Source organism: Macrosteles quadrilineatus, unplaced genomic scaffold (assembly GCF_028750875.1).
Source record: "Macrosteles quadrilineatus isolate MER2022 unplaced genomic scaffold, UCM_ALF_1.0 Scaffold_6__1_contigs__length_79288215, whole genome shotgun sequence".
Classification (NCBI taxonomy): domain Eukaryota; kingdom Metazoa; phylum Arthropoda; class Insecta; order Hemiptera; family Cicadellidae; genus Macrosteles; species Macrosteles quadrilineatus.
The window spans coordinates 19,344,636-19,372,115 of NW_026542599.1; the positions used below are offsets into that span (position 1 = coordinate 19,344,636).

The window sequence follows — 27,480 nt, forward strand, 5'->3', positions numbered from 1 at the left end:
TGTAAAGTTAACCAGATATTTGTTGGTAAAGACAAGAATAGAGAGTTTGAAATGTTATTTAAAGATTTGTGGAACCAACGGGATGGTTTTTTTTTAATACTTATTTCGGTTCTGTTGCATTGCAACCTTCTTTCACTTTTTCTGAGCAATATCTCTGTAGTGAATTGTTGACTTTCACACATCTCAAACACCTGTTCTCATACAGTAATGGTTGATGTATCCTTATCCATAGTGAAATAAAGCTAATAACTAGAAATTCAACACACTAACAGGCACTAATCAGTTAGTTGCAGGTTGCACAAAAATAAATCAATCTTTTTTGAACGATGAAATGGTTCTAAGGATTTTGTGTCTGTTCTGACATCAAAGACGCTGTCACTGTAAACACACTCAATGGATAACAGGCGTTTGTTCAGACGTGATCGTAAGAAATCATCAGAATGAGTCAGAACACAATTTCATCAGAATTTTCATATGTACAATACAATACAATATTCTTTATTGTTAATTCGTTAAGAATTACAATAGTGTCAATACAATAGTGAATTGTACATGTTAATTTTCATAATTTTCATAAAATTCCTTTATTGAGTAGAAGGGTCTTGCAATTAGCCACTTCTTCAACTCCTGGTGTAGCTTGTTGCCAGTCAGGTCTCTCAGGTAGTCAGGTAGATGGTTCCTCAGCTTGCAGCCGGTGTAGGAAGGTTTTTTCTCCCAAAGAGTTGTTCGGTGAACTGGTAGTGCAAATTTGGAGCCATGACGGGTGTTGTAGTGGTGCAGGTCTTGGTTTCTTGGGGGGTTTATTTCATTCACATACTTAATGGTTTCAAGTATGTAGAGAGACACCACTGTGAGGATTCCTTGGTTTGCGAATGCTAGTCTGCAAGTCTGTGGTGGGACAAGGTTGGCGAGGGCTCTTATGGCTTTCTTTTGAAGGACAAGAATTCGATTCATATTTTTTGTTGAAGTTCCTCCCCACACTGTCAAGCCATATCTAAGATGCGACTCTACCAGTGCGAAGTAAGCTGTTTTGGCCACAGAGAGTCCGCCTATGTAGTTTATTCTTTTGACGACATATATTCCAGTACTGATTTTTTTGCTTAGGTGGTTGATGTGCTCTTTCCATGTTAGTTTGTTATCAAAGATAACGCCGAGAAATTTTGTATGGTTTTCTATTGTTACATCCTCTAATTGAGGGACTATGTCTTTTTTCTTACTGAAATTCAGAGTTGTAGTTTTTGTGGGGTTTATTGCTAAGTCATTGTTCTTTGAGTAGAGGATAGCTTTATTTAAGATCAATTTTGAATTAAGGTAAAGGCTTTGGGCTGTGTTGTCCTTTATCAAAATGGTTGTGTCATCTGCATACATGATTGCAACAGCATTTTCACTCTCAATTTGTTTGGGGAAGTCATTAGTCAATAAGATGAATAGAATCGGGCCTAATACAGAGCCTTGTGGAACTCCTCTCGTCAGCTTGCTTTTTGAAGATTTGAAACTTTCTGTGACTTCATTTGATGAGTTTTTCAGTTCCACGACTTGTGAACGTCCCGTTAGGTAGGTTTTGAACCATTCTAGCGCAGAGTTTCTTATACCAAGTCTTTCGAGTTTCTTGCATATCAGGTCGTGGCCCAGGCAGTCAAAAGCCTTACTGTAATCAAGGAAGATGGCGGAAATGTATTGTTCGTTTTCTATCTGGTCTAGGACGTACTCAATTAGTGCTGTTATAGCTGAGGATGTAGATTTATTCTTCCGAAAGCCATGTTGGTTGTCAGTTAAGATTTTGTTATGATTAAGATGAGCCATTAATCTAGCCAGAGCAATTTTTTCTATGATTTTAGAGAAACTGGAGATGAGAGAGATGGGCCTGTAGTTTTGAGCATTTTCAGTTGGTCCTTTTTTTTATGTTTGGGGTATATTTTACTGACTTTTATGGCGGATGGGAATTTGCCTTCTTTAAATGATTTATTTATAAGATAAACCAGAGGAGAGATGAGTTCTTGAGAGCAGTGCTTTATCATCTTAGAGGAAAACTCATTTATTCCACTTGATGTTTTGGCTTTTGGGGAGTTTATTATCGTTTTAACTTCTTTATAGGATGTTGTAGCCATAGGACATGTAGCCTAAAAGTACCAAACGTAGCACAGTGGTAGTGCCTAGAGCTGATATGCCAATTACTGGGATAAAACCAAACCAACAACCAACCACCTTTTTACCGCGGTCAAGACTTATTTGCCTATGTCACTTAGAGTATAGAGCCAGTACTTCACTACCTTTAAAAGAACACCACAATATATACTATGGTGATGGACAGTTAAATTAAGATTAAATAAAAAAACAATGTTTTATTCAGTACTTGATTATTAAGGATTAAGGTGAGAAAGATTCAATTTACCAGAAGCTTAGAGGTTACTACAGCTTAAAATTCCAAACAAAAAAATAAACTTCGAAAAGATATCTGTAGAATAACATTTTGTTAAACAAAAATTACTCTGGAATCGGCAATATATTTGGTGTAAAATGTTAGATTAATACGAACCAGCAGTTTGAATCCAGCGTTGACATTGGATTTGCTATCAACACACGCCCCCTGATAATCCATTACAGGAATCTAGAAGCAACGAAGACAGGAGTGAGATGATATTTTGACACAGAAAGAGTAAAATAAGTCTCTTCAAGGAAATTCCAACAGTTGTCAATCTATGTTCAATCTGTGAGCGGTGTTATGAATGAAATTTTACAAACTAAAACTTTGAAGTGCAAACTTAATTTTTAGGAATAACTGTCCTAAAATTAGGAAGTAATCACAAAATAGGTAAATAATTAACGAACCTTCTTGTAGATTCCGTCTTGGACGAGTGAGTCCATGATGGTTCCATCTGCTTGTCCGAAGAACATCCCTGTATGCTCCGACTTCTCGGAGAGAATGATAAACCCGTTGTTGTCCAAAACGTAACAATCCAATTCCTCGGATGCACACGTCTTCTTGCAGCCGGTTTTTCCGGTGCACTGTAAATGTCCACTTGTTGTAGAGAATCATCAAAGAATTGATTGGTGTGAACCAGAACATAGTCAAAGTACTTGGTACAATAAGTTGTCTACTATAACAGCCAACGAATGTGGAGTTTTCCAGATGGCAATTTAATTTACCATAAGTGTAATTATTGGTCTTGCACAGTGATCCCATACTTATATTTGTCCCCAAACATAAGGGTTTGCTGTATGTCCAAATAAATTAAAATGTGAAAATACAATCTTTAGACAACAGTTAACCAAAAAGCAAAACATTGATAGTAGGCCTACAGTACAATGGTTTCAGTGTTTTTACAATTGTTAACTAGAGACAGAAATACAAAAAAAGTACTTATTCCACTAGTCTAGGGTTGAAATATTTTAAATATGGATTAGTCACAGAGTTTATGTTTAAACTAAATACAACACCATGACAAATGATTATTTATGTTGCATCTAATATGTTTAGTTAAAAAAAAAAAAAAAAATGGATAAAGAGTTACATCTTTTTTACCCAAACAATACAATAAACAAAGGCATTTCCTAGGGGACCTTACCGCTGAAGTGATGTTGATGAAGTGTGATGCGAGAACAGAATGTTGGAACTGGAGGCCGACGACGGCTGCGGGCGCTCGATGGCCTTTGTGTTCCACAAAGACAGCGTGAGTAGCCATCACTTGAGTGCCAGGTGTATTTCCTGGAAAAAGGTTTCATAGTTAAATATTTATTTTGGACACATAGTACAGTGTTTAGTTTGCCTACCTAACCCAGAGCTCAAGATGGTCTACAAACCCCAAGCTACAGGTATGTAATGTATTAGGTTACTGTAGATAACAGAATACACAACTATTTCGTTTTGCATGTTGGCAACACAAATATTGTCCAATGTACTGTTACAGAAAGCAAAATTGAGAAATTGGTGGAACAATTTTCATTCACTGAAATTCATCAGTTTCATCTGGAAATCCGTTCAATCATCAGTTTGCTCCCTACACTCCACATGACGAAGACACAGACACCATAAGACACCAGTAGAGCGTGGGACTTCGGTCCCCGAGGTCTTGGGTTCAAATTCTGTCCATCACCAATTAATTGATCTAACTAATAATACGTTGCAATCCCTAGACATAGCCTAAAGTAATGTAAAAAAAAAAATTGTATGGAAAAAGTTTGTCATTCCATTTCTCAGATTGTCTAAGCATAGTCTTACCAATCTTGATGCTTTGGACATATTCAGTTTAACTCAAATCCCACACGTTGGTTTGATAAACATCTTGTTCTGCTGTCTCCCAAGAAAAAGTCAATATTACAGTGATCCCAAAACTCTCTCTAAAAGTATCAACATAGTTCCTAAACAGCTGGAGCTGAGAATTTTGGAAATAAGTTCTCTTGCTGTGTAATCTGTGTGTTTACAAGTGGTGTATTTGACCAAGGTTTTTCATTTACAAAAGCGACTCTAGAACCATTCTACATATTTTTTTACACTCTACCACCATTTTTACACTCTACCACCATTTTTACACTCTACCATATTTTTTTACATATTTTTTGGCACTCTGGGTGTATAGTATGGTAAAATCTTTGATGCTAATATTAGTACAATAACAATTGATTTACAAACCTGAATCAAACGGCACAGAGAATACAAAGCTCTCAGGCTCAATGGTGTGTTGATCCACTGCACGTTTGTACCAAGTTTCGTCCATCGCATGTCTGTTGTTCTCACTGAACAGTCTGCAAATCATCACATCAAATATAAAGTAAAAGAAGATACAATAAAATAACAAAATTGTTTAAAGTTCTCAAAAGAAATAAACTGAAGAATAAATTATAAAAACAAAGTGTTTTAAACATCTATGTTGTGGATCTTGCCATTGCCTTTTTGTTTTATACAAGGTGTTTCTGGTTTTTGCGAGAAAACTAATTTCACAACTAAGACTGGTAAATTTTGCATTTAAAGGTCCAGAAAATTGTCCCGAGGTAACGACTTGGAGACAACAGTTCAATTTGACAATTACGATATTTGAATGTAATCAATTGTTTTGAGATTTTCTCAGAGGACCAAATATTCCACTCAGGTTGTAATCCAACGATTAAGAATATATATTTGGCTCATAAAGTAATTTGAATTCAGTGCAATAAAGTTAAATAACAGAACCTCACAGTCCAAATTGACAATCTCATCAAAAGGAATTTTGAGGTTTCACTATTTTGAGCACACTCATGTTGTGTGTGCTAGAAGAGTTGCCAAACGCATCTTGGTAAAAATATATTCTTTGTGAGATGGCGAAATGGACCCAGGGCCTTATTTCCCTAAAAAATGCACTCTAAATTAGCCAGAATGTCAAGCCCATTAAAGCTAACCCTAATGCTAAAGATTAAATTTCCTGACTCCTCCTAGGTCTGACTTACGGATCACTCTGCCCGTTAGTCATATGTTCCTCCCATCTTAGAAGACCACTTCTAGTAGCGATGAAGGACAAAGTCACTCCAAACATGGTATAGCCTTGTCTGAAACCAGAGACAACCTTTGTTCAATGAATGGAAGCTGCTTTTCATCACTTATTTTACTATCCTCGAGTGGCTGTCAGATCAAAAGAAAAATGTTAAAGATATTTCACAAGCTATCATGGTGTGACAGGGCCAAGTAAAAAGTATGGAAATATTTAAGTGTATAAGATTACTACAAACTACTAACCCATAAGGTTTTAATATTAATAGAGAAAATAATAATAAAAAACAAATTATATCACCGTCATTCATGTTAGCAAAATAGTAAAGCTTTAGACACAAACTTGGATGGCTGAAATAAAAAAAAATCATCAACCAGGCATAAATTGAAATAAAATTTCTACATGAATTTGGGGCGTAGCTGGTCTTGTTGTTAGAACAAAAAACATCTGTGCTGGATTTTTTGCTTCTAAGCCTGAAAATCAACAATGGTTTAACTACAAGCCAATCAATAACTCTTACTACTCGTAGCTCTTGCATCTTCTGGTGAATAGATATTTGTCAAGTACAAACGTTCTAAAACAATCAAATCATTTGAAATATATGTATATGTTTCAAACACATTGTTAACTTATACTAGCTGCGGGCCCGTCCTTCGCATGTGGATAAAGTAGTAAATGACAAGGGGCAGACACCTTCCTCAGTAGGAGCTCATAGACAGGATGCTGAAGTTCATTAAGCAACTCAGGTTTGACGGGCTCTGATGTACCATGTGGGGAGCGCAAAAAGCCCAACAGTGGCTGACATGCAACAGCACAAGTTCTGCCCCTACAGAATCAATCAATCAAAGAAGTACGTAAGTTAAAACTGTAATTCTGTTTTCAAGACCTGCAGACAAAGTTTTACAGTTTTAATGTGAAAAATCACCTTGTAAACAAACTTCATCAAGCTACTGATCTAGTAGTTCTGGAAACATTCAGAGTATAATTCAAATTAACGTCGTCCAAACGTAGGTGCTGAAAATAATTCATTGGTAAAACATTTCATAACGATTTAAAATTCCTAAGACAGTCATTTTGAAGTAAAATAGTTCTAAATAAATCGTAACAAACCAAATATTAAATTATTCGTGACATTTTCCAAACAGAAATTGTGAGGGCTGCAAATATCATTAGTAACTAAAGTAAAAAAAAAAAAAAAAAAAAAAAACATCCAGAGACCATTTGTTTGATCTGAAACATAAAAATACACAAATGCATATATTTGTTATTTAGCTAAAGATTACAGTATTTGTTACTAGCTAAAGACGCAATACTGTAGCTTAAAAAAATTAAGATGCCATTACCTTTAAAGAACCATGCAATTATTAAAAATGCAGGTTGTCTTGACTTTGGATACTTAAGAAAGACACCTCCTTATGGGCTGGTTGTGACAAATTATTTTTTGCTACACTACTGTGAAATGACCAGTTTTTGTTACATACATATTACTACGGCAAAAGAATGTTTACTATGCAAAAATAATGTTTACTATATTTTTTTGGATTTTGCTGACGTAAACAAACAAAGATTTGTTTTTGTTTTGTCAACTGTTTTAATTTTCAACAACCAAAACTGTAAAACCAAAGTAAATTTCACTTTAAATTTAAGTTATATCCTGAAAAATGTTATGAGTTTTGAAAGTTTCAAGAAAATAATTAGTCTTTGTAGTGTAGCAAAAATAACATTCAAAACACCAGTGAAAGTGAGTCTATAATATTCTTGACCATATAAAGTGCTCGATAAATCTCGCACTTCAAACATGGTCTCAAATATGTAATGACTCACATTCTACAACACTTTTCAACTACATTTGATTTCTTTGGTGATCCGAGTTGTTGATGCATCCTGTAAAATATGGAAAAGTTCCTTAGAAAGTATTATTATCAAGAATCAAGAATATTTATTGTCATTGGAACACAAAAAAAGTGTATTGACAATCGTCACAACTTAGATCTAAAACATGAAATATACAATGTCAAGTGAAATATATTATACTGCACTACCGATTGACCACATAGCTTAATTAATAAATATATAAAACAAGGTATTGATTTTATACAAGTCACATTTCACATTTTTGACCCTGTCACACTAAGCTATGCATGTTCTTAATTAACTAATATCTTCCACTTATCATCTTGAAGGTAGTTTTTCTCAATGTAAATTCTCATTAGCAAAACTGATTAAAAAAAACTGAAACGCACATTTTTTATATAGACTAGTAGCCAATAGGAAAGTTTTTGATTTGCTTTTACAACCATGAATTTATTGGTTTATTTTTTATTTTGGCGTATTTAAGTTTCACTAATTACACCATATTAAATTATTTGGTAAGAAAGAATATATTGTTATTTTGGCTATGAAGATATTGGTAATAATATCCAAACTATCAAGGATAAAACACAGTTATTTGTTACTCTGTTATTTATTATTTCTGGACACACTTAAAAAGTTACATATTACTTAATAACATTCCATTTACAGGGTAACAACATTCCACGTACTTAAAAACATTACACAAACTTTATTGAAATAAGGGCTATCTACTCACTTATTTGGGCAAGTTATTTAATTTATGTATACCTTGAATTGTATCACTGTATTTGTTATATATGATTGGCAAAGTAAATCAGACTCAATGTATTTAAGATTCTTAACACATTTTGACCAAAAATATGAGCTCAACGATCTTTTCTTATTTAAAATAGTTTGTAAATAAGACATTATATACTTATATTAAATTCTCTTAAAACACAGTTTTGTATATTTTGGAACTCCCTTTGCTTGTAAAATATTTAGTCTGTATTGTTAAGAATAAATTTTCAATTAAATTTTCTTATTTTAATTTTCAAGCATTTTTTTACATATATTTTTTTAACATTACCATGGGTTTTAATTATTTTTTGTTATTATTTTATTTATAGATTTATAGACGGATAAGAAATGTAAAATATTTTTAACTATAATAGAAACGAATCTTATTGAACATTCTTTTATCAAAAACCTTGTTCAACCCAAAAGTAAAATATTTTGCTTTAATATTACACTAAACACAAGTTTTAACTTTAAATTTTACCAACACCAAACAGTTTAATAGGGGCCTTATAAAAAACAACAGTTTTAGTGTTTTTGCAATTATGCTATATTAAACCAGTTTGCTAAGTTACTAGACTCAAAGGATATTCTAGTAATTTATTCAAAGGAATACCATCTACTGAATAAGTTTGCTCTTTGAGCTCTAGGCAACAAATCAATTCTTACAGGGCAAAACATCAGTATTCAAGATAAACTCTACTATAAATTGCTAGAATTCAACAAAGTTATGTTTCGGTTACGTTTTATCGACGGCCGTCGAGGTTACTTTACCTGTGCAGTAAAGCCATCAATGTGGCGATCGGGCTTCATAACAACGGAAAACGTTAGTGCTTTTGTCAAACAGTGATCAGTGCTTTAGAATGTCAACCAAGCTATTTGTTGTGTTTGTATTGAAAACAGATTAAGTTAAATAGTAAGGATGTTGTACAATCGAAAAATCTTAACATCCAGGTTTAACTTGTACAGTTAGAAGACCATTTTGTTACAAGAAAAAAATGTTAGCGAGGCAAAAGTTGGGTTTTTTTAACACACTTTTTTTAACTAATTCATCAACTTTTGACATAAAACTAAAAAAAATTGAAAAAAAATTTTGTTATTGCTATAGTTGGTGACAAGTAATGACGTATAATAAGATTGCCAAACAATGATTAAATTGACTATTTTGAGCTATCATATATTTATTATTTCAACAAATAGCTTAGTTTGGTTATACATTTCATGCTTCATGCAAAGCCAGTTGGTTAGTGCATTTGAAATGATTAGTAAAGCTGAAAAAGACACAAAATAAATAAGATCAAACAATTTCACAAATATATTTTATTTATTAAAATAATTTGAAATAAAAAAAACTGTGCAATTAATGTCCATAATTGACAATTGTATAACTTAATTTATTGTTAGACTCCACTATCTTATACATAAAACATATTTCTTCCCAATATGCGTGGTTAGTGAAATATGTCAAATAAATCATGTTTGAAATCAAAGCTATAGAAATACACTATCACACTAAAGAGTAGTTATTTTGTTTTTTTAAACAAAATCAGGAACAGCTCTACGTTTAGCAAATTTAGATTTGAAAATGAATCTTTACTTTCTGAAAGATTTTTCGTTAGGGAACAAACAAAAGGGATCATTACACTTGTTGTTTAAAAGTTGTCCGATAAGCTATACAGTATTATAGCAGACACAATTTGTAATCATTACATTTATTTATTTATATTCTATATTCTGTTGATTACACTACAGCATTAACATACACACAATAGTGTGTTTTGAACAGTATGGTGTAAAGTTAACAAGTCATTCATCTGTTGTGATTTATATTTCTTAAATAAACATCCTAGTTCCTGCATTCTACACTGACAAAAACACAATTTTAAATTATAATTTAAAATATGTTTAAAATGTATAAGTGTAAAAATATATTTCATGTAAATATGAGAGCTGTCCAGAAAGTAACAGACGTTTTGTCTAGGTTAACCACACAACATTCAAATTCAGTTTAGAACATTTGTACAAAGTATATTTTGCTGTTTTAATTAGTAAAGCGACTAAGTAAATGGTTTTTACCCCATATACCCTAACTCTGGCATTAGAGTGGTTGTAAAAATACATTACAATCTTTAACTTTTCTGCAGTGGATTCAAGTGATGCCATAAAAATCCACTGCTAGTTTAAAAATACATTTAGTGAATTTTCCATGTACCTAAGGAAAAAGCTAATATAGTAGCTTATTAGCCCTAAAGAGAAATATATGAAGAGTTTATTAATGTTAGCTATATTTTTTTCAACTCAAAAGACAATTATATAAAAAAGTTACATAAAAAAGAGTTTTTCATCAAAATGAAACTTTTTTATATGACCACTTACCATCCTCGTTCAGCAAATAAATATGTTAAAAAAATATTCCTTATAAGCTAAATGAGATGTAAGTAAAGGGGGTATTTTTAATAAAACAAAATCCAACAAATTACACACTATTGTGTGAAATAGTAGTGTTTATAAAGAACATCTACTTTGAAACATTTAAATAAATACTAAGTAATTACAGTGGTTAGTTTGGATGAAAAAAAGCAAAAGCTAATAATGTCATTGTACCACTATAGTTTATACTGATATTTTTTTTTTTTTTTATATATTTTTTTAATGATAAAACATAATAACACACAAGTGCTTGTGAAAGTTGACAGTTTGATCCTGATAAAAGTCAGCCGGTTTAGATGGTTTGGAACTGGGCCATTTGAGCTTCTAATAAGACTAAACTGGGCCATTTGAGCTTCTATTAAGACTAAACTTCGCCATTTGAGCTTCTAATAAGACTAAACTGGGCCATTTGAGCTTCTAATAAGACTAAACTGGGCCATTTGAGCTTCTAATAAGACTAAACTGGGCTTTTTGAGCTTATAATAAGACTAAACTGGGCCATTTGAGCTTCTATTAAGACTAAACTGGGGCATTTGAGCTTCTAATAAGACTAAACTGGGGCATTTGAGCTTCTAATAAGACTAAACACAATTAATTGATTAAAAACAAATTAATGGATTGAGAAAATCGGGTTCAGTTTCAAATCATCAAAACTATAACTTTCTCAGGAACAAACTAGCAAACTATTGATTATCAGGCAAGTATTATTAGGAACAATATTTAATTAATTTAAGTTTCAAAATGAATATATTCCCATAACTACATGTGGTTGTTGTTTAATAAATTTATAAAAAAAAAAAAAAACGTATGATATAAAAGGTAAAGGCTTAATCATTCTACATCATGAAATCACAAAATGTATTCACAACACAGTGACCAAAATTAACTGATAAATGTTTCTAAATCAACATTTCCTCAAAAAGTTTCCAGTTCCGTAGTCTGTGTAAAGTTTCATATTTTAATTTTACCTAATAATTTTTGAAACAATCTGAATAAAAAAAAATTAAATACATTTGATTTCTGGCTCATTTTGCACTTTGCTTGTGTTTTCTAAATTTTACATTATTAGTTGAATAATTTGTCATGTTGAAAGTTTAAACAAAGGAAAAGTCATTCAGACTGCATAGATGAACAAATTTACTTATTGTATACATGAGGAATTAAATTTGACAAATTGATAAAGAAAATTCACTCAATTAACACTTCATAAAGAAACTTCATAAGGTGTAATTTTGGGAAAAAATTATTTAAACATATAAGAATTGTATAATATAATTTATGTACAATTCTATACAAATTTCCTTGATTATTAAATCAATGATAAAAAAAAACTTGAAATCAGTGGTCGTTTAAAATGTTTGGCCCCATATATAGCGAAATTTAACACCACTCAACAGCATCAAAACGTTGTAAACTATCTCTCTCTCTAGCTAAACACTAAATGCTGAACAATCTTCAATTTTTCAAAAAAAATTTGTAGCGTTGCTTTTATTGTGATTTACTACCCTAGACATTCATCATAGTAAAAATCTCAAATCTCTCTTCAGTTAGACACAGAACAGTTTGAAATATTTATTGAAAAGTGATTTAGCGGTGCTTTTGTGTTTCTATCCTAGACATCTAATCATTCCGCCATCACCATCGAGATACTTACTGCTTGTCTTCCTTGAGTGTAGAGGTTGGCGCTCGTTGGATGTCGTGCGTAATCATCGCGTCAAACACCAAAGACTGCATCAGGGTTTTGTCACCTGTAAACATAATTAGTGGTTAGCCAAGAAGCTGTTCGGAATGATTTTCAACTAAAATTTTGGGTTGTGTGAGACAGAGCCAGAGCACCAGTAAAAGACCGTTTTAAGCTTGAGTTTCCAATTGTATATGCCATGGGAACAAAGATAAAAGCCTATTATGCTACAAGCAATAAATAGTTTAACGAGGTAATAGCGTAAATATGTAAATATTTTACTTTTTTACATATATTTAACAGAGTTTTGAAAAATATGTAACCACACTGCTTTTAACTAGATAATCAAACATCTGTTTGTGGAGTACTGCTCCGATGGACTGTAGTTGCTGTAGTAATTCATTAATATAATTTCATAAAATATATTTTTTTCAAAAACGTTGTATCAAAAATGTTGAACGATGAGAAATGATAATATTATTTTACTTTTAAAACTCTAAAAGTATTGAGGGTTACCTCTAAATTTGGGTACTTACAATGAATACAAAACCTTTAACAAGCGCAATGCCATTGTAAAAAATTTAGTCTGAAAGTAATTGAATTTTCAACATTTCCCGCGGCGGCCGCAATGTAGACTATCAAGGCCGCCGTGCGAGTGATTGTAACAGCGGCCGAACGAAGCTCATTTCTACAGCAAAATACCAGTCTGACTATTTTCCATAAGCATTTCGCTTCTTAAAGGGTTTGTTTTGGTACTTATGAGTTTAAAAACAGCATTTTTTATTTACTCACAATAGTAGGAATCCCTTTCCATCCTTTTGGCTCCTGCATGACCTGTAGAAAAGGATAAAACAATAAGTGTTAGTAAGATTTATTTAAAAATATAAATTTGTAAGACTGTGGTAAATGTGGAATATATTTATAAATAAATAAGGATCAAGAATTGTGGTAAAATATCTTTCTTCTGAGTAGGATTTGATCCTTTTAAAATTCAATCTTAACATTGTGTATACAACTACCTACTATTTTTTTCTTTTATTATCACTGCCAATTGTCAAAGTGTTGGACATTACTTTTAACTGTAGGCCTAATACTTGTTCTTTTGTTTGTTTGTTAATTGTTTTTTAGGAAGGAAAAACTCTTGATCCCCAACAAGTTTTGAAGATGAGCAGTAAAAAAACTTTTTCAGGTACCTTAAAACTGGAGTCACAATATTGTAGATGAATAATAAAAATGCAACAATTAGTAATGGTTCAATGAGCAACAATCAATGATTTATTTATTAATTAACATTCTGGCAATACCAAAAGTAGAAAGAGTAGTAGTTAAAGACTTTTTCGTGAAACTTTAAAGAACTTTGGAAACAGTCTTCAATTTTAACTATGGAAAGTAATATTCATCTCATTCCTATAAAGGTGTTGCCAGTTTTCGAGAAACAAATTAATGAAATTGAATTGAGATTGAATTGAGTCACACAGAATGTGTTGATCTTATTCACCAACATTTCAACTAAGCCAAATTGAAAGGAAAAATAACTATAAACTAAAATATCCTTATATATAATCATTTATAATATATGAAAGTAAAAAAAAATAAAAATAAAAATAAAGAGAGAATATAGTTTTTACAGAAACACATTATAGGAGCATGTCATTTGACTGAGTTCTATTTGTGATAGATATTTTAGTAATGTAACATTTTAATGCAGTAACTCAAGTTTATTTTATCACAATTCTATATTGTAACTGAATCATCATATAAACAATAACAACTGAACAGAACATATGTAAATTAACAAATATAGTATAAGCCAGTACATTTGGAATGGACACATCAATCCTCCCCCTTAAATTTAGAAGGTAACATGTGGTTGATATGCCGCCTCCATATAGATCCATCATCCATTTCAAGAACGTAAATTAACTGTCCATCCTTGCTCTTTACTTTACCAAACATCCACTTGTTTTTCTTGTCTCTGAAATCATAAGCTTGAACTCTTTCCCCCTTTTTAAAGTCTCTTATTCCCTTTGCACATTTAAAGTCACTGTTTGAAGGTGTGTTATTTGTTATCATCAAATCTAGTCTCGTTCTCACATTTCTCTGAAACATTAGGAAGTAAGAATTTGATCCAGTGGAGTTTCTTGATTGTCTCATTTGCATCAAGAATCTCTGTAACTTAATTTCCATATTCCCTCCTTCATCTTTCATGGCTTGTAGACCTTTCTTTATAGTTTGGACAAATCTCTCCGCTTGACCGTTGGAAGAAGGGTGGAATGGAGCACTTGTCTTGTGTAACACACCGTAGTTTTTCAAAAATGTTTCAAAAGTATGTCCACAAAATTGTCTGCCATTATCTGACACTAAAGTAAGTGGAATTCCAAATGTAGAAAACAATCGTCTTAATTGTGTGACACACCAATCAGAAGAAGTATTTTTTGTTTGAAACACCTCGACCCATTTTGTGTAAGCGTCAACGACAATAAAAAAATAATTGTTTCCAAAACAAGGCCCAGCAAAATCTATATGTATTCTTTGCCAGGGACCATCAGGGGTTTGCCATGGATGAGGAGTCGTTTGAGGTGGTTTGTTTTGTTTTAAACAACATTGTTTACAAGTCTTAGCCAGATGTTCAATATCATGATCGATGCCTTGCCAATAGCAGTAGCTTCTCGCTAAAGCCTTCATTTTAACTATTCCCAAGTGACCAAAATGAATTTCTGTAAGTACTTTTGATTTCAAATTTTTTGGAACGACAACTCTATTACCTTTAAATAAACATCCGTCTTGTAATGTAAATTCATAATCATTGTATCCAAGATTCTCAAGGCTCTTTCCTTCTTCTAAATGTTGAATGATGGTTTTAAGGTGTTCTTCCTTCAGTGATTCATCTGCAATCTGTTGTTTTGTAACTGGGAGTGTTTCTAATTGGTTGATTTGAAAGACAGAATAATCATCAATTGAGTTTGGTAGCGATTTTTCATGTGGAAATCTCGACAAAAAGTCTGCATTGCCGTGTTTTTCTGTTCCTCTAAATTCAACTGTATAGTCAAACCCTGAAAGAAAATGAGCGTAATTGAAGATTCTAGTTGCTGCCATAGTAGGTAATGTCTTTTGAGGATCGAATATGGACACAAGGGGTTTATGATCGGTTATCAAGACAAACTTTCGTCCATATATGTATGGAAAGAATTTCTTTAGTCCAAAATAAATAGCTGCAGCTTCTTTATCAATCTGGCTGTATTTTACTTCACTTTTTGTCAGAGTGCGTGATGCAAATGCAATAGGTTTTTCTGTACCATTTCCTAGTCTGTGAGAAAGAACTGCTCCGAGTCCTACAGGTGATGCATCTGTTGCAAGAGTAACCGTCAGATTGGGGTCAAAATGAGTTAAAATTTGTTCACTTGTTATTTCTTCTTTGACTTTTTGAAAGCTATTTTCACAATCAGAGCTCCAGATGAACTTAGCATTTTTTGTAAGTAATCTTGTCAAAGGATATACTTTAGTTGAGTAGTTTTGTATAAATTTGCTGTAGTACGTGGCCAAGCCTAAAAATGTCTTCAATTCACTTACATTTGTAGGTCTTCTAGCATTTTGAATCGCTACAGTTTTCTCAGGACTTTTGTGTAGACCTTTTTCATCAATAATGTGCCCGAGGTATTTGATACTTTTTTCAAAAAACTTACATTTGTCTCCATTCAAATGTAAGTTGTGCTTCTGTAGAACTTCTAATACCTTCTCTAATCTCAGAAGAGTTTCTTCGTAAGTTGACCCCTGGACTAAAATGTCGTCGAAAAAACATTGTACGCCATCCATACCTTGTAGTAAGGAATCCATGAATTTTTGCCACAGGGAAGGAGCAACCTTAACCCCAAACATCAGTCTATTTACTTTGAACAACCCTTTATGAGTACTTAGTGTTTGCATTTTGCTACTCTCTTCATCCATTTTCATATGTAAATAAGCATTGCTTATATCAAGAGAACAGAAGTATTTGCCTCCACTCATTGTAGAAAAAATGTCTTCAATCCTCGGAATTGGGTATTTCTCGTCTTTCACGACTTTGTTCAAAGTAACTTTAAAATCAGCGCAGATACGAATGTCACCATTGGGTTTTATGACAGGTACAATAGGCGTTCCCCATTCCGAGTTGTCTACCTTGGTGATAATCTTTTGGGTTTCCAGACGGCTGAGTTCATTTTCAACTTTTGTCCTTATGGCATATGGAACCTGTCTGGCCCTTATGTATATAGGTCTTGAGTTGTCCTTCAAGTTAAGTTTTGCTTCAAAGTTTGGAATACACCCTATGTTTTTGTCAAATAAACCTTCATATTTTGCAAGTAATGAATCCAGCTCCGGCTTCCTTGTTTCATTCATGTGTATAGATTTTATTTCTCCCCAGTCTAGTTTTATTTCTCTCATCCATTCACGCCCAAAAATCCTATCGACATGTTGATTAATGACAAAGATTTTTCCCATGAAACACTGTCCCTTATAGTCACATTTTACGTATGTTACCCCCTTAGGTTTTATGATCTCCCCTGTGTAGGTGCGCAGCTCTACACCAGTCTTGTAAAGTCTTTTGGAAGGAATTAGTCTTTTGTAGTCTTCATAAGAAATCGATGTAAGTGATGCTCCAGTATCCAACTCAAAAGTAACGTTTTTACCTTCCAATTTTATATCAATGTGAAATTTGTCATCTCTCTTTTTGTCAGACAGTAAATTAATTTCATGTATATTGTCTTCAGAAATGTCATTATTTTCAGTGTAATGAACTTGCCCTTTACTGTTTTTATGTTTACTAAGGCATACTCTTGAAATGTGTCCGATCTTTCCACAGGTGTTACAGGTTTCATCAATCATTGGACAAACATTCGCTCTATGGTATATATTCCCACATCTGTAGCATTTTCCTTTTAGTGACTCAAAATCTGTTACACGAAATTTATTACCTGTACTTGTATAAGATCCTGTGTTGTATGATTTTGTTCTAGGTCTGTGAATTTGTTCATTGGATGTAATATTATGTCTAGCTTTAAACTTTACTTGATTTATGTCTACGTTTCCACTCTTTTGACATATCAAAGTACTTTCAAATTTTGAAAGTTCCATCGTAGTAGCTGTGTTAAGAATTTCTACAAATTGTTTGTGGTCACATTTCTGTAAAAGCTGAGTTTTAATGTCTTTGTCATTAAGTCCACGTATGAGTTGTAGTCGTAAAAGCATGTCTAATACAGATTTTCCACAAGCTTCGCAATTGAATTTACAATTAGTTGACAACCTTTTTAGTTCTGTAGCAAAGTTTGAAATAGATTCTCCTTCTTCCTGTATTCGACTAATAAATGTGTGTTGTAAAGCCAAAATACTTTTTTTAGGATCTAGAAAGTTGTCAAGCAAGGTCACAAGCTCCCCATACTCTTTATTTATAGGATTGTCTGGTGTACATAGGTCGTATAGTTTCTGATGTAGAAGAGGTGTCAAGGCATGTAAAAGTGTAAAAGTTTTTAACTTAGGATCATTTATACCTTTTAAAGTCATAAAAACCTCCAGTCTTCTGGCAAAATTAGAAAAGTTTTCCCTTTCATCGTAAGGAGTAAAGCTCAAATTTGAAGTAGGAAGAACTGGAATCTGTGTATTAGCTTGTAGATTTTCAGTGGTGCAACTATTTTGATTGGAAATAGAGCTATGTAAAATACTTGGCATATGAAGTAATTGGGCATCCATTAATCTTGCTTTTGTATCAATCAGCATGTTTTCAATACTTTCCCTGTAAGTTAGCTCGTTTTCTAAATCTTCTTCTTCTGTATAGAAGTCAATCTTGTCTTGAATTAGGTCATACTTTGATTTAATCTCAGCTAACAAATCAAGTCTAGTTTGGATTTCATTGATAGAAAATGATCCTTTGTCCACATACTTCTTTACATTTCCAAGCTGAAACTTGACTGTTCTTCGCAATGATTTCAATTTCTTAACTTTATTTACATCTTCTGCTATTTTTTCTAAATCTTCCATTATTCTCGTCGCCATTGATAGATATTTTAGTAATGTAACATTTTAATGCAGTAACTCAAGTTTATTTTATCACAATTCTATATTGTAACTGAATCATCATATAAACAATAACAACTGAACAGAACATATGTAAATTAACAAATATAGTATAAGCCAGTACATTTGGAATGGACACATCAATTTGATTGAAAAATTGGCTTCAGTATCCAATAGTCATGCTACTACGTGGACTTGTAACTGACCGTCATTATTCCTGTGAGGCGACCGCGGGCGGAGGGACATCCACTTCCAGCCCGGTCTTCGTGTACGTGACAGAAAGTGTATCACTTGCTCCTCTGGGGTGGTGAAGTAATGCTCGTTGGGGTAGTTGTACTCACAATACACCCTGAAACATGTATAACCTTATCAGGCATTTTTTATGGGAGGGGTGTAAAATAGTACCTATCTTGTAACAGGTGTTGAGGTAGAAGGGCTCTTAAATTGTAATATATAACACTTTAAAATGTATTTTTAACCATCTGAAAGGCAAAATCCTCTTTCATAAACGTAATATTATACTTATTTATCTCCACAATCTTTACGGAGATTTTTAATTAATAAAATTAAATCTTTGTAAAATCTCAGCTAAATTGTTCGATTGGTTTATGAATGATGGAAAGACTTAAAGACACCACTTTATTTTCAGATACCTCTACACAAAAATATTTCCCTTCTCTGCGCAATAATTTTATTATATAGTGTTAAACTGTTATATATGTATATAAATTACTTATTTCAACCATGTCTATGAAATTACCGTACAATGTCAAACTGTTAAAAATGTAAAACTCTTTTACTTACCAATCAGGATGGACTCTCCAGTTGTTTCCCTTGAAATACTCGGTAACTGAAAAACAAAAGAAATAAGTTATTAGTATTACATTTAGTTGTGTCCTATTTAATAAATGAAAAAGCTTTAATTTCACTATAAACTTCAAGTAAAGCATATTATAGGGTACAAGGGCTGTCTGTAAATTAATTAAGGTCTCTGTCTGTGTTCTCTAGTCGTCAACTGCTATTGAAGACCAATGCCAGTTGACGGGCGTGAATTGAGGAAAGAGATTGGACATATACACAAGTGCCCAGGTAACACGTAAGCTTACGGCAAGCCTTGTCAAAGGCTTGTCTGGAAAGGCCTTTTTATATCAACTTGTGCCAGACTTGTGGCACGCTTGTGAAGAAGGCTTACGGGGAACAGCTTGGGGCCAATTCGTGGAAGGTGTATCACGACAAGCAACGTAGTTGTAATTTTCATCCATCGCAGCGCTAGCGGCGCTAGTCAGTCTACTACACAACAACAAAACAACCGCCATTTTATTTGTGTTTGTTTGGCTGTCTGGCGTCTGCGCTTGTTCTTTCTTGTTTTCGGTTAAGTGTTTATTTTTCCTTAAGTTTTGAGTTTATATTTCGCGTTAAGTTTAAATTTTTAAGTTTGTATACAGCCCTAAGTAAATTTATAAGTGCTTTTGGTTAATTAGTAGTTTTCCTCGGTGATAACTTTGAAACCTACTGCGATTTTCAGGTGAGTAGAATAACCTAGATTTAGCAGTAAGTTAATCAGTAATTTTAAATAAGTTAAAGCAGCCAACTTAACTTAAGTTTATAAGTTATTAATATAATGATTTAAGCATCAACCGTTTGATTTAGAGCCTGGGCCTAGTCTAGACATAACTCACAAAAGTCTTACCGGTACCTAGCTAAAAGGCCTGCCCTAGGCTATTTGATTTATGATTTATGTACATACATCAGATGTACATTTATCACATCTTATACCTTCTTAACTTTTTTAAAATCTGTTTTCACTTGATCACTTGAAAAATTGGCAGTCAATTTAGTGTTTGTTAAAAACTTTTCCAGGAAATGTTTTAATAATGATTCATTATTGGTAGCCCAATAAACCTGAGGGCTGATATAAATTTTAGGCCTACTTTATTTTTTTTAACTGCAGCACATTTTATTCTGTCACAAAGTGTCAAAACACCTAGTAATTTGCTATTGGGAATGTTCATGTTCATTTGTTATGTTAGGGTCCCATAATAACTTAAGCTACTTAGCTAACCTAACTCATGTGTTTATTTAGCACCTCGACTGTAGGCTGCTAGCCTTGATAGACTCTACTAAGTCAATCAAAAGGACTAGGCTAAACATAGGCCTACCCTCCCTGGGTACTTACAGTTTCACATAGAGCCGTCTGCAATAAGTTTTTGGATGAGTAAGGATAAAAGTTAACTTAGGCCTAAGTTACTTATTATCAAAATGATGCGTATTATTTTCTCGCACAATAGACTTTGCCCTCGTGGCAAGCTTAGCACTTTTCGGACGAAATAAGTAAATACAGTGGAACCTTGATAACAAGTAACAAGACCCTCGATAACAAGTCACCCTTGATAACAAGTCTCATTTTTAAATCCCCTAGAATTTATTTTACCCCTAATCACATGTTATTGCAAACCTCGATAATAAGACAACCTTGATAACAAGTCTTATTTTATAATCCCCTTGAGAGCCTTTTTATCAAGGTTCTCCTGTAATTCTTACTTAGCCTATAATTTTTTTCGGAACATTCCAAAAAATGTTCTAGCATCGAAACGCTTAAACGTCACTTTGCTTTAGATCAAGTTATGTAGGCCTAAAGATTATTGTCTCCCGCGGTCACATAAAAATCCTGAATACCCCCTACAGTAACGGAACATCATTATCGCCTTTCTCCATTTGTGGAAAATCTTGACATTAGGTAGGGCTACATATATTATAAAAATAGGCTATGTGCACGGCCGCCTCTATGTGCCGGAGCGAGCTTTTGTATATAGTTTGCTTGTTTGTAGATATATTATGTTGATCAAATTTAGCAACTTTATTTAGTCTATTTCACCTTAATATTAACATTTGCTCAAAAAAACATATTTTTGCATTCCCCATAGTAGAAAACTTAAGTACTAGCATAGACAAAAAGAATTAAGTATAAAAAGACCGTCAGCTGTGCTGCAGTTACCATAGGTTCTGGCGCACACCGCTGGGAGCGCTATGCAGTTACGGCCTACGCACTACGTAACTACATGGCGCTCCCATCATTGTGTGCCAGAACCTATGGTAACCACTGCACGGCTGACAGTCTATATTTAATTCTTTTTGTCTATGTTACTAGTTAGATCTAACTTTATTCAAAATATGCTTTATGGAAATCTTTAAGCATAAATCCAGTTTAAGACGAATTGATAGTCTGCAGGTTTGCTGCTTCAGGTGTATTTTTGCTCTGGTACTTTACTCATTTTGTATGTTTAGTGCACCTTTTTCTGATTTATAGATGCTGTCAGGAGAAAACATTGAGAAACATCGGCTGAGAATATGAAGAAGGAACTCAATCAAGAAGTGGCTGCAGCAAGCCACACCCAGATTGATGAAGAGGTATTTTTTCCTATTTCAATTTACGGTACCGTACTTATTTCTTTGTGATAAGAAATTATTATGAGTAAAGGGCGTTTATAAAAAAACTCCTCATTTACTAGCACCCGTCACCATAGCAACATTTTCCGTAAGGCATTGCAGCTCTAGATTTTTTCAAATTTTATGTGCCACAGTGTTGCCAACAAATGCTGACCAAAAATTTACAATTGGTTGGTACAATGAGTTGAACTGTTATTAAGGAATTAACTTCATATTTCCAATCTGTTAAGATATGTATTTGAAAACCCCAAGAGTTCTATTGACACCCTGTATTTAGGTTGCCATTGGAAACTGTACAAAGTTCTTCTGTTAGTTTGGATATTGTACTTAGTAAAAATGCCATTTAGATTATTCTAACTCTATTAAAAACATTAGCCATACCTATAAAACATTAATAGAACCAGTTAAATTCAGGGTTTATTTAACCTTTTTACCTCACATTTGCCTGTCCACATGGGCCTCAGGTTTGTGCATGGAAAGTTTATTTCAGCACTAGTCTAGTCAATTAGATTTGAATTTCAGTTACATATTGAGTTAAGACCCCACTGAGTGTGAAAAAAACCACATGTAGCCTATATGTAGAGTGGTATTGTATGCAACAATTGTTTTTTACCTTTAATGTCTCATTTCTTGCGAAATCGGCATCGTAGACTATCTTGAACGCGCGGCCAAGTCAGTTTACCGAGTAAGATAGAGTAGTGCGGCCGCGCAAAGCTCATTTCGGTGGCAAAATTCCAAGCTGACTATTCTCCATGACTGAGCATTTCGCTTCTTAGGCCCGGTTCACACGAGCAACTTATCTAGCTAACTAGGCTGTAACTAGGTAAGCCCGAATGGGTAGCGGACCAAAGGATACACCGGTTCACACGAGCGACATGTTAACGGACTAGGTCGTAGGTGTGACGTAAATGAATGTGCATCGATAAACGATGTTTTTAATACATCGATGTTTTCAATACATCAATATTTTCGATACGTTGACATATTTCTGGAAATATTTGATGTTTTTGCGTCAATGGTAAGTAAATTTTTTTTAAACATTGATGTTTTGGACAATAACGATGTTTTAAACAATTATCGAATCATTTCAAAACTAAATTTGCATTGGAATCACCCAACAAACTATCATTTAAACTATTATAAAGTTTGGTTGAAAAAACATCATTGTTTAGAGTGTATAGGGTCAATATAAAATTATATTATAAACCTATTAATCGGTTACAAATTTATATTTAGTTTATTCCTATATTTGGACTTGTAATACTAATAATAGGCCTATAAAGATAATTGTTCCAAAGAAACGGTTGTTGCTTCATTGATTCAATACAAATATCGATATCAATGTTACTCGGATCCATCACTGGCGACAATGAGAACAAAGGGAAGAATGCGAGCTGCAGCGTGACGACCGATCGCTCGTGTGAACGCTCCCATAGGGGCCATACTGCTAAGCCGCTAGAGCGGGCGACTGGGTTGCTGCCATGAGTGACTTGGAAGCGGGGCCCGACAATAGTTTGGGACACCAAGCTCGAACGCGGCTCGCTAGTCGTCGCCCTACGCTTGTGTGAACGGTTCCATTTAATCCTGTAGTCCTCTACCCAGTCGGGCTTACCTAGTCACAGCCTAGTCAGCTAGATAAGTCGCTTGTGTGAACCGGGCCTAAAATGGTAGTATTCATTAGTCTTAGACCGTCTCTAATATTAACATCACCCATTCCTGTCTCAAATTTCCCAGTCATCTGTTTTATTAGTTAATGATACTAGATCTAGTATAAATTAATGATATTCTATTTTTTTCTATATTTTAATATCATCAGCTGATTGGTTAATTATTTATTGTTTTCTGTTGTGAGTCAGTTGTCCAATTTATTGTTTTGTTTTAGCGTTTGTACTTTTTACAATGTTCAAATATATTTCTAAAACGTTTAAAATTTATTGAATTTTTACTTGAACTCCTTTAAAAAGTCAAACATAGGTACTTTTAAAATGTTTTGAAGCTAATCCCTGAAAGCTATAACATCTAATAAAGGTTTAAACCTACAGTACCGGTATGAAATTTTTCAAGTGTCATGGAAAAAGGTATAGTGATATAGACTTTATAAACTGTAAAAAGCCTCTATTTTCTCATTTCAGTCCGACCAAAATTAAATTTATTTGGGAACCTAAGTAAAGATATATTAAATTTGGAACACCATGCCCATAGTTGTTTTGCAAATAATTGGCTCACACACAAAGCAATATTTGAAACATTTATTGAGCGGAGCGAGCGAAGCGAGCGAAGCTCTTATACTACACTCCTGCTTTTTTATTACAAATACTCCTCCTGAACGGCTGAAGCGATCTTCACGAAATTTAACACAGTCATAGTACCCAACCATGGGAAGGTATAAATCTGAAATGGTACAAATCGGACCATAGGAATATTCCCTACATGAATGCAAACTTTTAGAAATTTAACATGGGCCTTATGGGTTAATTGGTTGCCATGACATTATTTGCGAGTAAACAATAAAAAGTAAACAAGAGCCTCGACATATGTTAGTCAACAAATCTACCACATTATAAATACAGTACAAAAGAAAAAATCTGATGAATACTAAAGAGCATATTAGTTAATTGCATGTAATACGAAGTGATTAACAATCAGTCATATATTGAGTGATTAAAATCATGACGTTTATATTTAATTGTATAATCGTTCTGTTCTATTTAACAACAATGAATAGTCAACTAATTAGGCCTAGGCCTATGTAGCGTGGAGAAGGAGAAGTTAAAACGAGGGCATTAAAAAACACTATAACATAATTATACCGACAAAAATCACACTGCCCTTGATTTGCAAGTAAATTTGTAAAAAAATGTACCTGTAGCTAAAAATACAAAATAATTTTACGAAATGAAATCACAACCACTTGGTTTACGGATAAGGTTTATAACTAAATGGTGTAACTTAGACAATAAAATCCCAAAGGATTAACACTAATATTGCTATGTGCACTTCGAAAAGAATTAATCATTAATTAAATTAGGACTATATGCTCCTCTGTCAAATTCATGAGAAGATGTAACAACGTCGTTTTAAACCAAATATGCCTACTGGTAGGCCTATTGTCTACCACCTCGCTTTACTCTGCGATACTAACTTACAAAATAGTTTTAAACATTGCCATGTAGTAGTCTAAAGTTAGGTTGGAAAAAATATTTAGGTTCCAGCTACTAGGAATAATAAGGTTTCAAGTTAAGCAAACTGCTTATTTTGATGTCATTATAAATGTTATGTAACGTACCGGTAAACCAATTCCTAAAGTTTTCACTTATTCTTTGTAGTCTACATTATAGTCGTATTGATAAATTGTATTGCACCAAAGGGAAATTTTGAAAGTGGTTGACAATATATTTCTTACTTTTAACTGCTGAAATAAAACTAGACCTAATTATATTATCGATTAGCCTATCTCAATGAAAAACATGAAAAAAAATTCATTCTCAATTATTCGCTGTTAGGAAATTATTACAAACAAAAAGTTAATGTATTTATATAAAAAATGCATTCTTATCACAAAATTAAATTATAAATGTCTCAGATAAAAAAACTGATTAGTGAAGTTAAGAGAAAATCATATTTTAACAAAATCAGAAGCAAAACTTTAAGGCCGCCGAGGAGATTCGAACCTGGGATCTCAAATAATGCACGTTATTGCCTTTTAATAATTCAGGTATCGCATAGGTTTACCATGATTCATTTGCAGGATATAGAAATTATTGAGCAGAGCGTAGCGAAGCTCTTATCATTGACTTTATAACTTCTCTTATACTACACTCCTACTTTTGATTAATAGCATTGAGCATAATTTACTACAAAATGAATAACCATAAGGGTTGCCAGAATTAGGCTAATGCACCATATTGCGTTTGGATACTGTAAATAACTTTTACAGTATTTTATGTGAGCAAGACGTGCCATTAATGTAGACTTTGAATATGTACTGCAATTCCTATTTGCAGTGTACAAATAGGAATTCCATTAAGGTGAACCAAATATAACACTCATAGTTTCGATACTGCAATTACACAATTCGTTGACATGAACCAGACGCATAATTGACTTTAAATACTGCACATAGACATCCCATTTAAGTGAAGCAGAAGTAGGCCTAAGCCTACCATTGACTTCGGATACTGCAATTCGGCATTTTATTTAAGTGAACGAAATAAATGGACCATGATTTAGGATACTGCAAGTAGACTATTCATTTACATGTACCATTGAGTTTGGATACTACAAGTAAACAATCCGTCTACGTGAACCGGACGTACAATTGACTTTAGAATCTTTAAATTGGCATTACATTTATGCGAACCAAATGTATCATTGGCATTGGTTACTGAAAGTAGACATTTAACTTATGAGAACCAGATGAAACATAGAATATGGTTCCTGCAAGTAGACAATTCATTCACTTAATCCTGACTTATGATTGACTTTGGATACCTACTGCAATTAGGCATTCTATTTAAAATGCGAACCAAATATATCATTGACATTGAATTAATATGCTGGCTCCGCTCAATATTGCAAGCAGAAAACTGCATTGTACACCTAGTCTCATCATAGGAATAATAAATATTTTCAGATCTAAAGGAAATTATAATCCATAAATTTGGCAAAGTCACATAATTTATTGAGGGAATACATGTATGGCAACTTAAAAAAATACTACAAAACATCAATTTTATTGAGACAACAAAATATTTTTAATTTCTGTTTTTCAGGTCTAACATACAGCAAGCAACACCCGCTGCTGAAGAGTGTTCTGATGACTGAATACTGTACGAATTGTAATTTAAACCTGTGTAAATATTTTCAGAATATAAAATGTTAAGTGCACTTTTACTTTGTTTGATTTCCATTGTCAAAACTTCTCTGATTAAGATAATTTCTCAATTAGTTTGAAATCAACTGTAGGTATAGGAATAAATTTGTTTCATTTTTTGTCATTACAGCTTAGTAAAGCTATGTAACTAATACAGTACTGTGTTAGGTCTATTATATGGAGTCAATTTAAATTCAACCGAGGAGTTAGCTCTGTTTAGCATTTCCTCTAATAACATTCAAGTTTTTATATTAGAGGCATTTATATTAAATTTGCTTTGAGTAAAAATTAAACTACTGATTTAGTTCTGAAAGCTGTATTTAGGGCACATTAGACTTCTGATAACAAGTCTGATATTGCCCTACTTTACCTTACAAAGCTATCTTACGGTTAGGTTGTAGGCATTTGACAAAAATAATTTTTAAGTAAAATACCTTTTTGAAACCCATAGCCTACATTTCTTAAAATGATTGTATTCTACCATGAAATGAACAGTTGTCATAAAACATATTTATTTATTGCTCAGTGCTTTATTTTGGCTTTTAGTTAGTAATTAGTTACTTTTATTTTCAAACAGGATCCAACACATTTATCTCTAATTAGCCTACAGTCCCAAGTCTATTTTTAAAACCTATCATTTTCTATCTGGCAAAGTAAAAAGTTTTGTTGGCCAAACAAAATTTAATTTATTTTACATACATTACTATGAAACATAAACATAATGTGCTTCATTTTTATCTGAGCTATATTTTCAATGATTTATTAATTTGTTTTATGGAACAAAATATATCTGTTACAGTTTCTAAGTTCTAATAAAAGGCCTGTGATAAGTTTAAACAGAAGGCCTGTGACAAGTTTGAACAGAAGGTTTGTGTCAAGTTTAAACATAAGGTGTGTGGCTAGTTTAACCA

General features: G+C 33.1%; 1 protein-coding gene across 3 annotated transcripts in view; it reads right to left on the reverse strand.

Annotated features, from left to right (window-relative positions):
* LOC128996270 (voltage-dependent calcium channel subunit alpha-2/delta-3-like) overlaps positions 1–27,480 on the reverse strand; it is a 95,737-nt gene that overhangs the window by 8,276 nt on the left and 59,981 nt on the right. For 2 of the 3 annotated variants that reach the window (XM_054421475.1, XM_054421473.1), the window contains exons 16-25: positions 19,054–19,099; positions 18,456–18,598; positions 12,997–13,038; positions 12,178–12,271; positions 8,868–8,900; positions 5,422–5,520; positions 4,631–4,743; positions 3,567–3,706; positions 2,830–3,006; positions 2,537–2,608 (exon numbers count right to left, since the gene is read on the reverse strand). In XM_054421475.1, coding sequence (XP_054277450.1) covers positions 2,537–2,608; positions 2,830–3,006; positions 3,567–3,706; positions 4,631–4,743; positions 5,422–5,520; positions 8,868–8,900; positions 12,178–12,271; positions 12,997–13,038; positions 18,456–18,598; positions 19,054–19,099 — 959 coding nt within the window. The remainder of the gene's footprint in view (positions 1–2,536; positions 2,609–2,829; positions 3,007–3,566; positions 3,707–4,630; positions 4,744–5,421; positions 5,521–8,867; positions 8,901–12,177; positions 12,272–12,996; positions 13,039–18,455; positions 18,599–19,053; positions 19,100–27,480) is intronic. The other variant, XM_054421474.1, reaches the window with a different exon arrangement.